General features: G+C 38.2%; 1 protein-coding gene across 5 annotated transcripts in view; it reads left to right on the top strand.

Moving 5' to 3' along the window:
• RXFP1 (relaxin family peptide receptor 1) overlaps positions 1-5,773 on the top strand; it is a 128,366-nt gene extending 122,593 nt beyond the window's left edge. For all 5 annotated transcript variants that reach the window (XM_061384326.1, XM_061384325.1, XM_061384323.1 and 2 more), the window contains one exon: positions 4,997-5,773. In XM_061384326.1, the coding sequence (XP_061240310.1) occupies positions 4,997-5,298 (302 nt within the window). In that variant the 3' untranslated portion in view covers positions 5,299-5,773. The remainder of the gene's footprint in view (positions 1-4,996) is intronic.
• Positions 5,774-12,272: the final 6,499 nt, after the last annotated feature.

Here is a 12,272-nt window from a genome sequence, read left to right as displayed (position 1 = left end):
CTTAATTTCACTGTTCTTTTCTATTGTTTTTAGTCTCTATTTCATTTCTTTCTTCTCTGACCTTTATTACATCCTTCTTTCTACTAACTTAGGCCCATGTTTGTTCTTTTTCTAGTTCCTTTAATTAGAAAGTTAGGTTGTCTATTTGGAATTTTTTATTTCTTGAGGAGGTGATGAATCACTATAAACTTTCCTCTTAGAACTGCTTTTGCTGTAGTCCATAGATTCTGTAGGGTTATGTTTCTATTTTTGTTCATCTTAAGATATTTTTATTTCCTCTTTGATTTCTTTGTTGACCCATTAGGTTTTTAGTAGCATGTTGTTTAATCTACTCATCTGTGTTTTTCCAGTTTCTTCCTGTAACTGGTTTCTAGTTTTATACTATTGTGGTTGGAAAAGATGCTTGATATGATTTCAGTCTTATTAAATTTATGAAGACTTGTTTTGTGGCCTAGCATGTGATTTATCCTAGAAAAGGTTATTTGCACATTTGAGATTATTAATCTTCTGTTTTTAATGGAATATTCTGTAGATATTTATTAAGTCCATCTGATATAATGTGTTACTTAAAGCCACTGTTTCCTTATTGATTTTCTGCCTGGATGATATAGCCATTGATGTGAGTGGGGTATTAATGTCCCTTACTATCTTGTAATACTGTCAATTTCTCCCTTTATGTCTGATAATATTTGCTTTATATATTTAGGTGCTTCTGTGTTAGGTACATATGTGTTTACAAATGTTATATATCCTCTTCTTGGGTTTACCCCTTTTCATTATATAAGTGCCCTTCTTTGTCTTTGGCTTCAGACTTCCCTTTAAAGTCTGTGTTGTCTGATATGTATATTGCTAACCCAGGTTTCTTTTCATCTACATGGAATATCCTTTTCCATCTCTTCATTTTCAGTATGTGTGACTCTTTGTTCTGAAGTGACTCTCTTGTAGATAGCATACAGATGGTGCTTAGTTTTTAACCCATTCAGTCACCCTATGTCTTTCTTCTGGTGCATTTAGTCCATTTACATTTAAAGTGATCATTCACAGTTATGTACTTATTGCCATTTTGCTGCTTGTTTTCTGGTTGTTTTTATAGTTTTCCTTTTTGTCTTTTAGCATCTATCCTTGATTTTCTTTAGTGTTATGTTTGGATTCCTTTCCCTTTGTATTTTTGTGTGTATCTGTTGTTGGTTTATGGTTTGTAGTTTCCAATATATATATATATATATATATATATATATATATATATATATATATACACACACACACACACACGCACACACACACACACATATATACTTTCTATTCTACATTTTATTATTTCCCTGTGAAGTTTCATTTTGATGTCTATTTTACAGCATTAACTGTTTAAGTTATATTTGATGTTTATTTTACAACTTTTGTCTTTTAATCTTCATATTAGTTCTTTTAAATAGTTGATCCACTGCCTTTTCTATATATTTACCTTTATCCATAAGATTTTTTTCCTCATATATATTATTTTTTTATTATGGGCTTCTTTTTTTCACTTGGAAAAGTCCCTTTGACAGTTCTTGTAAGGCTGGCTTACTAGTGATGAATTTTTAAATTTTTTTCTTCTTGGGAAACTCTTTGGTGCTCTTTCAATTCTGAATGATAACATTGCCAGGTTATAGGTATTTTTCTTTCAGCACTTTAAATACATCATGCTACTCGCTTCTGGCCTGCGAATTTCTTCTGAAAAATCAACTTGTAGGCAACTCTTTGTCTTTCTCTTGTTGCCTTTAAAATTCGCTCTGTATCTTTAACTCCTGCCATTTTAATTATTGTATGCCTTAGTGTGTATCTCTTTGAGTTCATTTTGTTTGGGACTTTATGTGCTTCCTGGATCTGGATATCTGATTCCTTCTTCAGGTGAAGGAAATTTTCAGCCATTGTTTAATCAAATACATTTTCCCCCTTCCTGTCTCTTTTCACCTTCTGGGACCCCTAATAATGCAAATATTTGTATACTTGTCTCAGAAGTCTTCTAAACTATCCTTATTTCTTAAAATTATTTTTTCTTCTTGCTATTCTAATTGGGTGATTTACACTATTCTGTCTTCCAAGTTCTTCTGTTATCACCCAATCTACCACTGATATCCTCTAGTGTATTAATTCAGAGAAGGCAATGGCACCCCACTACAGTACTCTTGCCTGGAAAATCCCATGGATGGAGGAGCCTGGAAGGCTGCAGTCCATGGGGTCGCTGAGGGTCGGGCACGACTGAATGACTTCACTTTGACTTTTCACTTTCATGCATTGGAGAAGGAAATGGCAACCCACTCCAGTGTTCTTGCCTGGAGAATCCCAGGGACGGGGGAGCCTGGTGGGCTGTCGTCTATGGGGTCACACAGAGTCGGACACAACTGAAGTGACTTAGCAGCAGCAGCAGCAGTGTATTAATTGCTCAAATAAATTACACTCAGTGTGTTGAAATTTTAATAATTCCATGCCGAGATGACCTGAGAGGAACACAGGTCAATATGATTATCAAGTAATTGCTTCATTTTTTCCAGAACATAAGAAATTTTTATTCCTGGAATACATAGCAATTTAAGGAACATTACCCCAAAGTGTGAGAGATGATAAGGCACTCTTGATATTTCAAAATAAGGTGCACCACACTCATTAGGATGGTTGTTCTCAAAAACAGAAAATAACAAGTACTGGTGAGGATGTAGAGAAATTAGAACTCTTGTACTTGTAGGAAAGTAAAATGGCACAGCTGCTATAGAAAACACTATGGTGGTTCCTCAAAAAATTAAACATAGAATTCCCATGGGGCCCAGAAATTCTACTTCTGAATATATACCCAAAAGAACTGAAATTAGGGAACCATGCATTCACATACCCAAGTGCAAGGCAGCATTATTCACAGAAGCCAAAATGTGGAAATGAAACAACCCAAGTGTCCATCACTGGTCAATGCTTAAACCAAATATATTATATACACACAGTGGATTATTATTCAGCCTTTAAAGGGAGGAATTTCTGATATATGCTACAATATGGATAGATTCTGAAGACATTATGCTATTGAAACAAGCCAGTCACAAAAGGACAAATACTGTATGATTCCACTTATATGAGGCAACTACTGTAATCAAATTCACAAAGACAGAAATTTTGTGAATGCTGTTGTCAGGGATTAGGGGGAGGAAGGTATGGGGGGTTATTGTATAAAGGCACAGAGTTTCAGTGTGGAAAGACAAGAAAGCTTTGGAAATGGATGGTGGTGATGGTTCACAACAATCTGAATGTAGTCAATGCCACTGAACTGTACACTTAAAAATGGTTAAAATGGAAATTTTTATGTTATGTATAATTTCCACAATAAAAATGTATAAAATCCTGTTAACTGTATGCATATTGCAATATGCATTCATACTTTAAAAATTTATAAACATAAAACTTTAATTTTGCTTTTTCCCATGGTTAGTGGTGATAGTGCCTTACATTTTACAAGTACAAGAGGAAACATAGCATAAATTAAATCATCAAGAAAATCTGAAGATTTGGTAGTTGCATATATACTACAGTAATTTTAAGATAAGTTTAGCCAAAGATGTTTTTATTGAAATAAATAGCTAGTCAAAAGCCTAAAAATGCATACCAGTTTTTCAAACCAAATAAATAGCAGAAATATATTAAGGATAAGTCTATATATTCTAAGAAATACATGCACTACCTAATAATTAAAGCACTTGCAAAGGTATGATTTAAATACTAAACAATATTGTTTTTCCTAAAATTGAATCATATCAGAGTAATATGTAATCACCTGGTTAAAAAAAAAAAAAAAACACATTTCTAGCTACTAGAATTCTTTTGTTGATATATTCAGGAGGTTACTTAGGCAGAAAACTGTTCCTTGAAATGTCAGTTCAGTTCAGTCGCTCAGTTGTGTACGACTCTTTGCAACCCCATGGAAGGCAGCACACCAGGCTTTCCTGTCCATCACCAACTCCCACTACTCAAACTCATGTCCATTGAGTCAGTGATGCCATCCAACCATCTCAACCTCTGTCATCCCCTTCTCCTCCTGCTTTCAATCTTTGCCAGTGTTAGGGTCTTTTCCAGTGAGTCAGTTCTTCATATCAGGTGGCCAAATTATTGGAGTTTCAGCTTCAGCATCAGTCCTTCCAATGAATATTCAGGACTGATTTCCATTAGGATGGACTGGTTGGATCTCCTTGAAGTCCAAGGGACTCTCAAGAGTCTTCTCCAACACCACAGTTCAAAAGCATCAATTCTTTGGCGCTCAGCTTTCTTTATAGTCCAACTCTCACATCCATTCATGACTACTGGAAAAACCATAGCTTTGACTAGACGGACCTTTGTTGGCTAAGTAATGTCTCCACTTTTTAATATGCTGTCTAGGTTGGTCATAACTTTCCTTCCAAGGAGTAAGCATCTTTTAATTTCATGGCTGCAATCACCATCTGCAGTGATTTTGGAGCCCAAAAAAATAAAGTCAGCCACTGTTTCCACTGTTTCCCCATCTATTTGCCATGAAGTGACAGGACCAGATGCCATGCTCTTAGTTTTCTGAATGTTGGGCTTTAAGCTAACTTTTTCACTCTCCTCTTTCACCTTCATCAAGAGGCTCTTTAGTTCTTCTTCACTTTCTGCCACCACATAAGGGTGGTATCATCTGCATATCTGAGGTTATTGAATTTTTCCTGGCAATCTTGATTTCAGCTTGTGCTTTATCCAGCCCAGAATTTACATGATATACTCTGCATATAAGTTAAATAAGCAGGGTGACAATATACAGGGTGAAATGTCAGCACCCCCTCAAATACTAGCACCCTGGAAAAACATCCTGGAACTACATGTAGACTTGGTATTTGATTATGTGACATCAGGGGTGAAAAATTAAGACTAAAAAGACAGCTGGGGGAGAACTAAGGAAAAGACATTTACATACCTTGTAAACATCCACAGAAACTCAACGAATTTCATTTTTCTCTTCTAGGTACCATAACCTCTTGGGTAGTGATTTTTATTCTGCCTATCAACAGTGCTTTGAACCCGATTCTCTATACTCTTACCACAAGACCATTCAAAGAAATGATCCATCAGTTTTGGTATAACTACAGACAGAGAAGATCTATAGACAGCAAAGGAAGTCAGAAGACATATGCTCCGTCATTCATCTGGGTAGAAATGTGGCCCATGCAGGAGATGCCTTCTGAGTTAATGGAGCCAGTTCTTTTCGCAGATTCCTCTGAATTATCACTTATTTCTCAATCAACTAAACTCAACTCCTATTCATAATTGGTGGATACCAATTCTAAACAGAGAATACTGTGAGATGTTTCATGATGGATTTATGAGTATAAACTAAATGCCACAAAATAATTTATAATAATGGCTAAAATTAATTTGCTTAGAAGGACATGAGGTTATTTGGGAGAAAACAAAATGACTGATGCCCGTGTAAAGGGAAATAAATTATATTGATAATATGTATGTATTAGTACATATTTTGTATAGGAAATTAAGAGAAATATATTTCAGAAAGACTCATTTGTTCTATTAGCATGCATTTACTGAGTACCCACTATGTGCATGGCACTGTGGTAAATTCCTGGGAGCAGATAGTAAAAAAATCTTGCAATGTTAAATTGTATAACTACAACAATATATTAATCCACCTGCAACTTTTAGTGTAAGGTACAGCTTTGCCTGTCTTGAAACATAAGGATCATGGACACTTTTAAATAAAAGTTTAGTGTTTTCTAATAATCAATATATTAACATCAGAGAAAATGTCTCATTATTTGCAAAATACAGATATTTTGTTTTAAGAACTCATTTGACCTCTCTTCAAGTCTTCATACACTTGAGAGGCAATAAACATTTATTCTTATGGAAAAAAAAAGATGCTCTCATAGTAACTAAAAACAGCACCTTTCTGTCAATTTCCCGCCCAGTTGTCTTCTTGCTTTAAATGAGCACCATTATATGAGATTGTAAAAAGGTGATAAAAGTATTGCAAAGGAATGAATCAGAAAAGCTAGAATGAGATAAGTGGAATAGAACTGAGAGTACAGAAATAAAACCCTCGTATATACAGTCAATTGATGTTCAACAGATATGCTAAGATAATCAAATGGGGAAAAAACAGTCTTATCAATAGATTCCAGTACAACTAGATATTACCATGCAAAAGAATGAATTTGGACCCCTACTTTATACTATATATAAAAATTTACTCAAAACAGATCAATGATATAAACATAACATACATCACTTAGAAGAAAATACATGGGAAATCTTCAAAACCTTGGATTTGACAGTGGATTTTTAGATATAACATGAAAAGCATGAGTAAGAAAAGGAAAAAATGGATAAACTGGACTTCACCTGAATCAAAAACTTTTGTGCATCAAAGAACATAAACAAACACAATGAAAAGATAACCTTCCAGAATGAAAGGACATTGTTACAAATCATATGTCTGAGAAGGGTGTAATGTCCAAAATATATAAAGAACTCTTACAACTCAACAAAAGACAAGCTACTCAATTTTTCAAATGGTCAAAGGACTTAAACAGATATTTCTTCAAAGGAGATATACAAATGGCCAATAAGCATGTCCAGTATCACTAACCATTAGGAAAATACAAATCAAAACCACTATAAGATAACACTGGGCCTACTGCTACTGCTAAGTCGCTTCAGTCGTGTCCGACTCTGTGTGACCCCATAGACGGCAGCCCACCAGGCTCCCCTGTCCCTGGGATTCTCCAGGCAAGAACACTGGAGTGGGTTGCCATTTCCTTCTCCAATGTATGAAAGTGAAAAGTGAAAGTGAAGTTGCTCAGTCATGTCCGACCCTTAGCAATCCCATGGACTGCAGCCTTCCAGGCTCCTCCGTCCATGGGATTTTCCAGGCAAGAGTACTGGAGTGGGGTGCCACTGCCTTCTCTGACTAGGCCTACTAGGGGGTTACAATTTTTTTTTAAAAAATGGAAAATAACAAGCATTGGCAAGGATATGGTGACTGAAACCTTTCTACATTGCTGGTTTTGTTTGTGCATGCATGCTCAGTCATGTCCTACTCTTTGTGACCCTATGAACTATAGCGTGCCAGGCTCCTCTGTGCATGGAATTCTCCAGGCAACACTACTAGAGTGGGTCACCATGCCCTCCTCCAGGGGATCTTCCTGACCCAAGGGTCGAACCCGCATTTCCTGAGTCTCTTGAATTGCAGGCAGATTTTGTACCCACTGAGCCACCTGGTGGCTGTCTGGGGAGGGCTTGCAAATAGCTGTGAAAAGAGAAGCGAAAAGCAAAGGAGAAAAGGAAAGGTATAAGCAGCTGAATGCAGAGTTCCAAAGAATAGCAAGAAGAGATAAGAAAGCCTTCCTCAGTGATCAGTGCAAAGAAATAGAGGAAAACAACAGAATGGGAAAGACTAGAGATCTCTTCAGGAATATTAGAGATACCAAGGGAACATTTCATGCAGAGATGGGCACAATAGAGGACAGAAATGGTATGGACCTAACAGAAGCAGAAGATATTAAGAAGAGATGGCAAGAATACACAGAAGAACTATACAAAAAAGATCTTCACGACCCAGATAATCACGATGGTATGATCACTCACCTAGAGCCAGACATCCTGGAATGTGAAGTCAAGTGGGCCTTAGAAAGCATCACTATGAACAAAGCTAGTGGAGATGATGGAATTCCAGTTGAGCTATTTCAAATCCTGAAAGATGATGCTGTGAAAGTGCTGCACTCAATATGCCAGCAAATTTGGAAAACTCAGCAGTGGCCACAAGACTGGAAAAGGTCAGTTTTCATTCCAATCCCAAAGAAAGGCAATGCCAAAGAATGCTCAAACTACTGCACAATTGCACTCATCTCACACGCTAAGAAAGTAATGCTCAAAATTCTCCAAGCCAGGCTTCAGCAATATGTGAACCGTGAATTTCCTGATGTTCAAGCTGCGTTTAGAAAAGGCAGAGGAACCAGAGATCAAATTGCCAACATCCTCTGGATCATGGAAAAAGCAAGAGAGTTCCAGAAAAACATCTATTTCTGCTTTATTGACTATGCCAAAGCCTTTGACTGTGTGGATCACAAGAAACTGTGGAAAATTCTGAAAGAAATGGGAATACCAGACCACCTGACCTGCCTCTTGAGAAATCTGTATACAGGTCAGGAAGCAACAGTTAGAACTGGACATGGAACAACAGACTGGTTCCAAATAGGAAAAGGAGTACGTCAAGGCTGTATACTGTCACCCTGCTTATCTAACTTCTATGCAGAGTACATCATGAGAAACGCTGGACTGGAAGAAACACAAGCTGGAATCAAGATTGCCGGGATAAATATCAATAACCTCAGATATGCAGATGACACCACCCTTATGGCAGAAAGTGAAGAGGAACTAAAAAGCCTCTTGATGAAAGTGAAAGTGGAGAGTGAAAAAGTTGGCTTAAAGCTCAACATTCAGAAAACGAAGATCATGGCATCTGGTCCCATCACTTCATGGGAAATAGATGGGGAAACAGTGGAAAGAGTGTCAGATTTTATTTTGGGGGGCTCCAAAATCACTGCAGATGGTGACTGCAGCCATGAAATTAAAAGACGCTTACTCCTTGGAAGGAAAGTTATGACCAACCTAGATAGCATATTCAAAAGCAGAGACATTACTTTGCCAACAAAGGTTCGTCTAGTCAAGGCTGTGGTTTTTCCTGTGGTCATGTATGGATGTGAGAGTTGGACTGTGAAGAAGGCTGAGCGCCGAAGAATTGATGCTTTTGAACTGTGGTGTTGGAGAAGACTCTTGAGAGTCCCTTGGACTGCAAGGAGATCCAACCAGTCCATTCTGAAGGAGATCAGCCCTGGGATTTCTTTGGAAGGAATGATGCTAAAGCTGAAACTCCAGTACTCTGGCCACCTCATGCAAAGAGTTGATTCTGGAAAAGACTCTGATGCTGGGAGGGATTGGGGGCAGGAGGAGAAGGGGACGACAGAGGATGAGATGGCTGGACGGCATCATCGACTCGATGGACGTGAGTCTGGGTGAACTCCGGGAGTTGGTGATGGACAGGGAGGCCTGACGTGCTGGAATTCATGGGGTCGCAAAGAGTTAGAGACGACTGAGTGATTGAACTGACTGACTGAGCCACCTGGGAAGCCCCTACATTGCTGGTGGGAATGTAAAATGATGCAGTCACTGTAGAAAACCATTTGGTTGTTCTATAAAAGTTTATCATAGAATTCCCATATGATACAGCAATTTCACTCTTGGGTATAAACCCAAAAGAAAACAGGATTCAGATACTTGTTTGAAAATACTCATCATAGAATTATTCATAGTTGCAAAAAGATAGACGCAACCCAAGTGCCCAACAACTGATGAACAGATAACAAAATGTGGTGTACACACACAATGGAATATTATTCAACCACAAAAAGGAATGAATTCTGACATATGCTAGAACATAATGAATGTGAAATAAGTCAGACACATAAAGTTGAAATAACTATATGATTCCACTTACATGAAATACCTAGAATAAGCAAATTCAGACAGAAAGTAGATCAGAGGTTACCAGGGTAGAGGGGTTGGAGAGATGATACCTGAGAAGTACAGGGTAACTTCTTGGGCGAAAACAAGTTCTAAGGGCTTCCCTGGTGGTCCAGTGGTTAAGAATCCACCTGCTAATGCAGGGGACATGGATTTGATCCCTGCTTATGGCAGAGTGTGAAGAGGAGCTAAAGAGCCTCTTAATGAAAGTGAAAGAGGAGAGTGAAAAGGTTGGCTTAAAGCTCAACATTCAGAAAACGAAGATCATGGCATCTGGTCCCATCACTTCATGGGAAGTAGATGGGGAAACAGTGGAAGCAGTGTCAGACTTTATTTTTGGGCTCCAAAGTCACTGCAGATGGTGATTGCAGCCATGAAATTAAAAGACTCTTACTCCTTGGAAGGAAAGTTATGACAAACCTAGATAGCGTATTCAAAAGCAGAGATATTACTTAGCCAACAAAGGTCCGTCTAGTCAAGGCTATGGTTTTTCCAATGGTCATGTATGGATGTGAGAGTTGGACTGTGAAGAAAGCTGAGTGCCAAAGAATTGATGCTTTTGAACTGTGGTGTTGGAGAAGACTCTTTTGAGAGTCCCTTGGACTGCAAGGAGATCCAACCAGTCCATTCTGAAGGAGATCAGCCCTGGGTGTTCATTGGAAGGACTGATGCTAAAGCTGAAACTCCAGTACTTTGGCCCCTCATGTGAAGAGTTGACTCATTGGAAAAGACTCTGATGTTGAGAGGGATTGGGGGCAGGAGGAGAAGGGGATGACAGAGGATGAGACGGCTGGACGGCATCACTGATTCGATGGACGTGAGTCTGAGTGAACTCCGGGAGTTGGTGTTGGACAAGGAGGCCTGGCGTGCTGTGATTCATAGGGTCGCAAAGAGTCGGACACGACTGAGCAACTGAACTGAACTGAACTGGGAAGACCCCACAGGTTGTGGGGCAACTAAGCCTGTATGTCATCATTACTGAAGCCAGGTCTGAGTCCTTTCTGTTCTTATATGCTGCTGCTGCTAAGTTGCTTCAGTTGTGTCCAACTCTATGCGACCTCACAGACAGCAGCCCACCAGGCTCCTCCATCCATGGAATTCTCTAGGCAAGAGTACTAGAGTGGGTTGCCATTGCCTTCTCCATTCTTACATGAAATAATACATTTTTTACATGAAGAATGTCATAGTTTCAACAAAAATATATATATTTACATATGCAAAGAGATTTATTACAAAGAATTGGCTCATGAGATTATGGAGGCTGGCAAGTCCAAAAACCTGCAAAGCCAATATCCCAGTTCAAGTCCAAAAGCCAGAAGCTACTGTAGAACCAGGAAAAGCCAATGGCCCAGTTCAAAGGTCATCAGGCAGGAAGGTCCATGGTTCTACTGATTGCATGAGGCCCACCCACATTATGGAGGGCAATCTGTTTTATTCAGTCTACTAACTGAATTGTTAATCTCATCCAAAAACACCCTCACACAAATACCCTTAATGTTTGACAAAACATATGGGTACCCTGTGATCCAGTCAAGTTGACACATAAACTATCACATATGGGGAAACTAAGTAAAATCACAGCCTTGGATATTAATAAGGTTAACCAAGAGATAGGTAGCAAGGCATAATATAGACAAGCATATTGGTTTTGGTGTTGGAGACCCTCAGGCAAATTATTTCACCTCAGCCTGTTTTCTATAGATAGGAATAATATCACTTTCCTCAAAGAGCTAATATGGTTACATGAAATAATGTTTATAAACCTAACATTGTTTGGCATGTATTTCATGCTCAGAATTTTTGAAACTAAACACACTATTTTAATATTAAAAATACCATTTTACTGACATCATCCTCTTGAGGCTCTTAAAAGTTTACATAAGTCAGAACATTAAGTTGTCCTCTGAGGTTTATGTAGATCTGGCAATGAACTACTAAGTTTTAAAATTTTTTGTCTTTAAGTAAGACAAAATGTTTACGTTTTGACCTCCTTCCCCATCTCTCCCATGAAGCAGAGCAAAAAGAAATATAAAAAGGGATGATTTTTTTTTAAGTCACTCTTAAAAATAAGATGAGCTTCTCTGTGGACTACACATGGCAACAGAAACTGAGCAGAGCTGAGCTGTGGGCCTGTGGACTCCAACAATAGCAGCTATGAGTTTTGCAAGAGGAATTAAGTGTCCTCAGAAGGCTCACTGCCTGAAATTGGGGGTTAACCCAAGCAAATGGCAATTAAATAAAATTAGAAATCAATTAACATGATTTTTCTACCTTAGAAAAACATATGTTGGGGGGTGGGGCAGGCAGGGAGAGGAACTCACACACACAAAGACCAAAGTAGTACAGATCACATTTATGATACAGCTAAACCAGGGGGAGTTACAGAGAATCTTAGCATGAGATGAAGCAAACAGATCAAAAGAATGAATGCAGAACTCAGACCAAGTCATTTATATGGGAACTGAATGACATATAGCATCTGAAACATGGTATTTGGAGGAACAGCTATACACATACAAAAATAAATAAAACAAAACCCAAGAACTAAACCACAAGCCAAAAGAAATTCAGGTGGACTAAACATCTAAACACTAAAAACACTAAAAACTTTTTTTAAACTTTTGGAAAGATGTACAGGAGAGTATCTCTATAACATCTGCTAGACAAGACTCAGAAAACACTATTATGAAAGACTGGTGAGA

The sequence above is a fragment of the Bos javanicus genome, chromosome 17, assembly GCF_032452875.1.
Source record: "Bos javanicus breed banteng chromosome 17, ARS-OSU_banteng_1.0, whole genome shotgun sequence".
In the NCBI taxonomy this organism is placed as follows: domain Eukaryota; kingdom Metazoa; phylum Chordata; class Mammalia; order Artiodactyla; family Bovidae; genus Bos; species Bos javanicus.
Note: the sequence above shows the minus strand (reverse complement) of the source record. Positions and strands in the feature narration are given on the sequence as shown.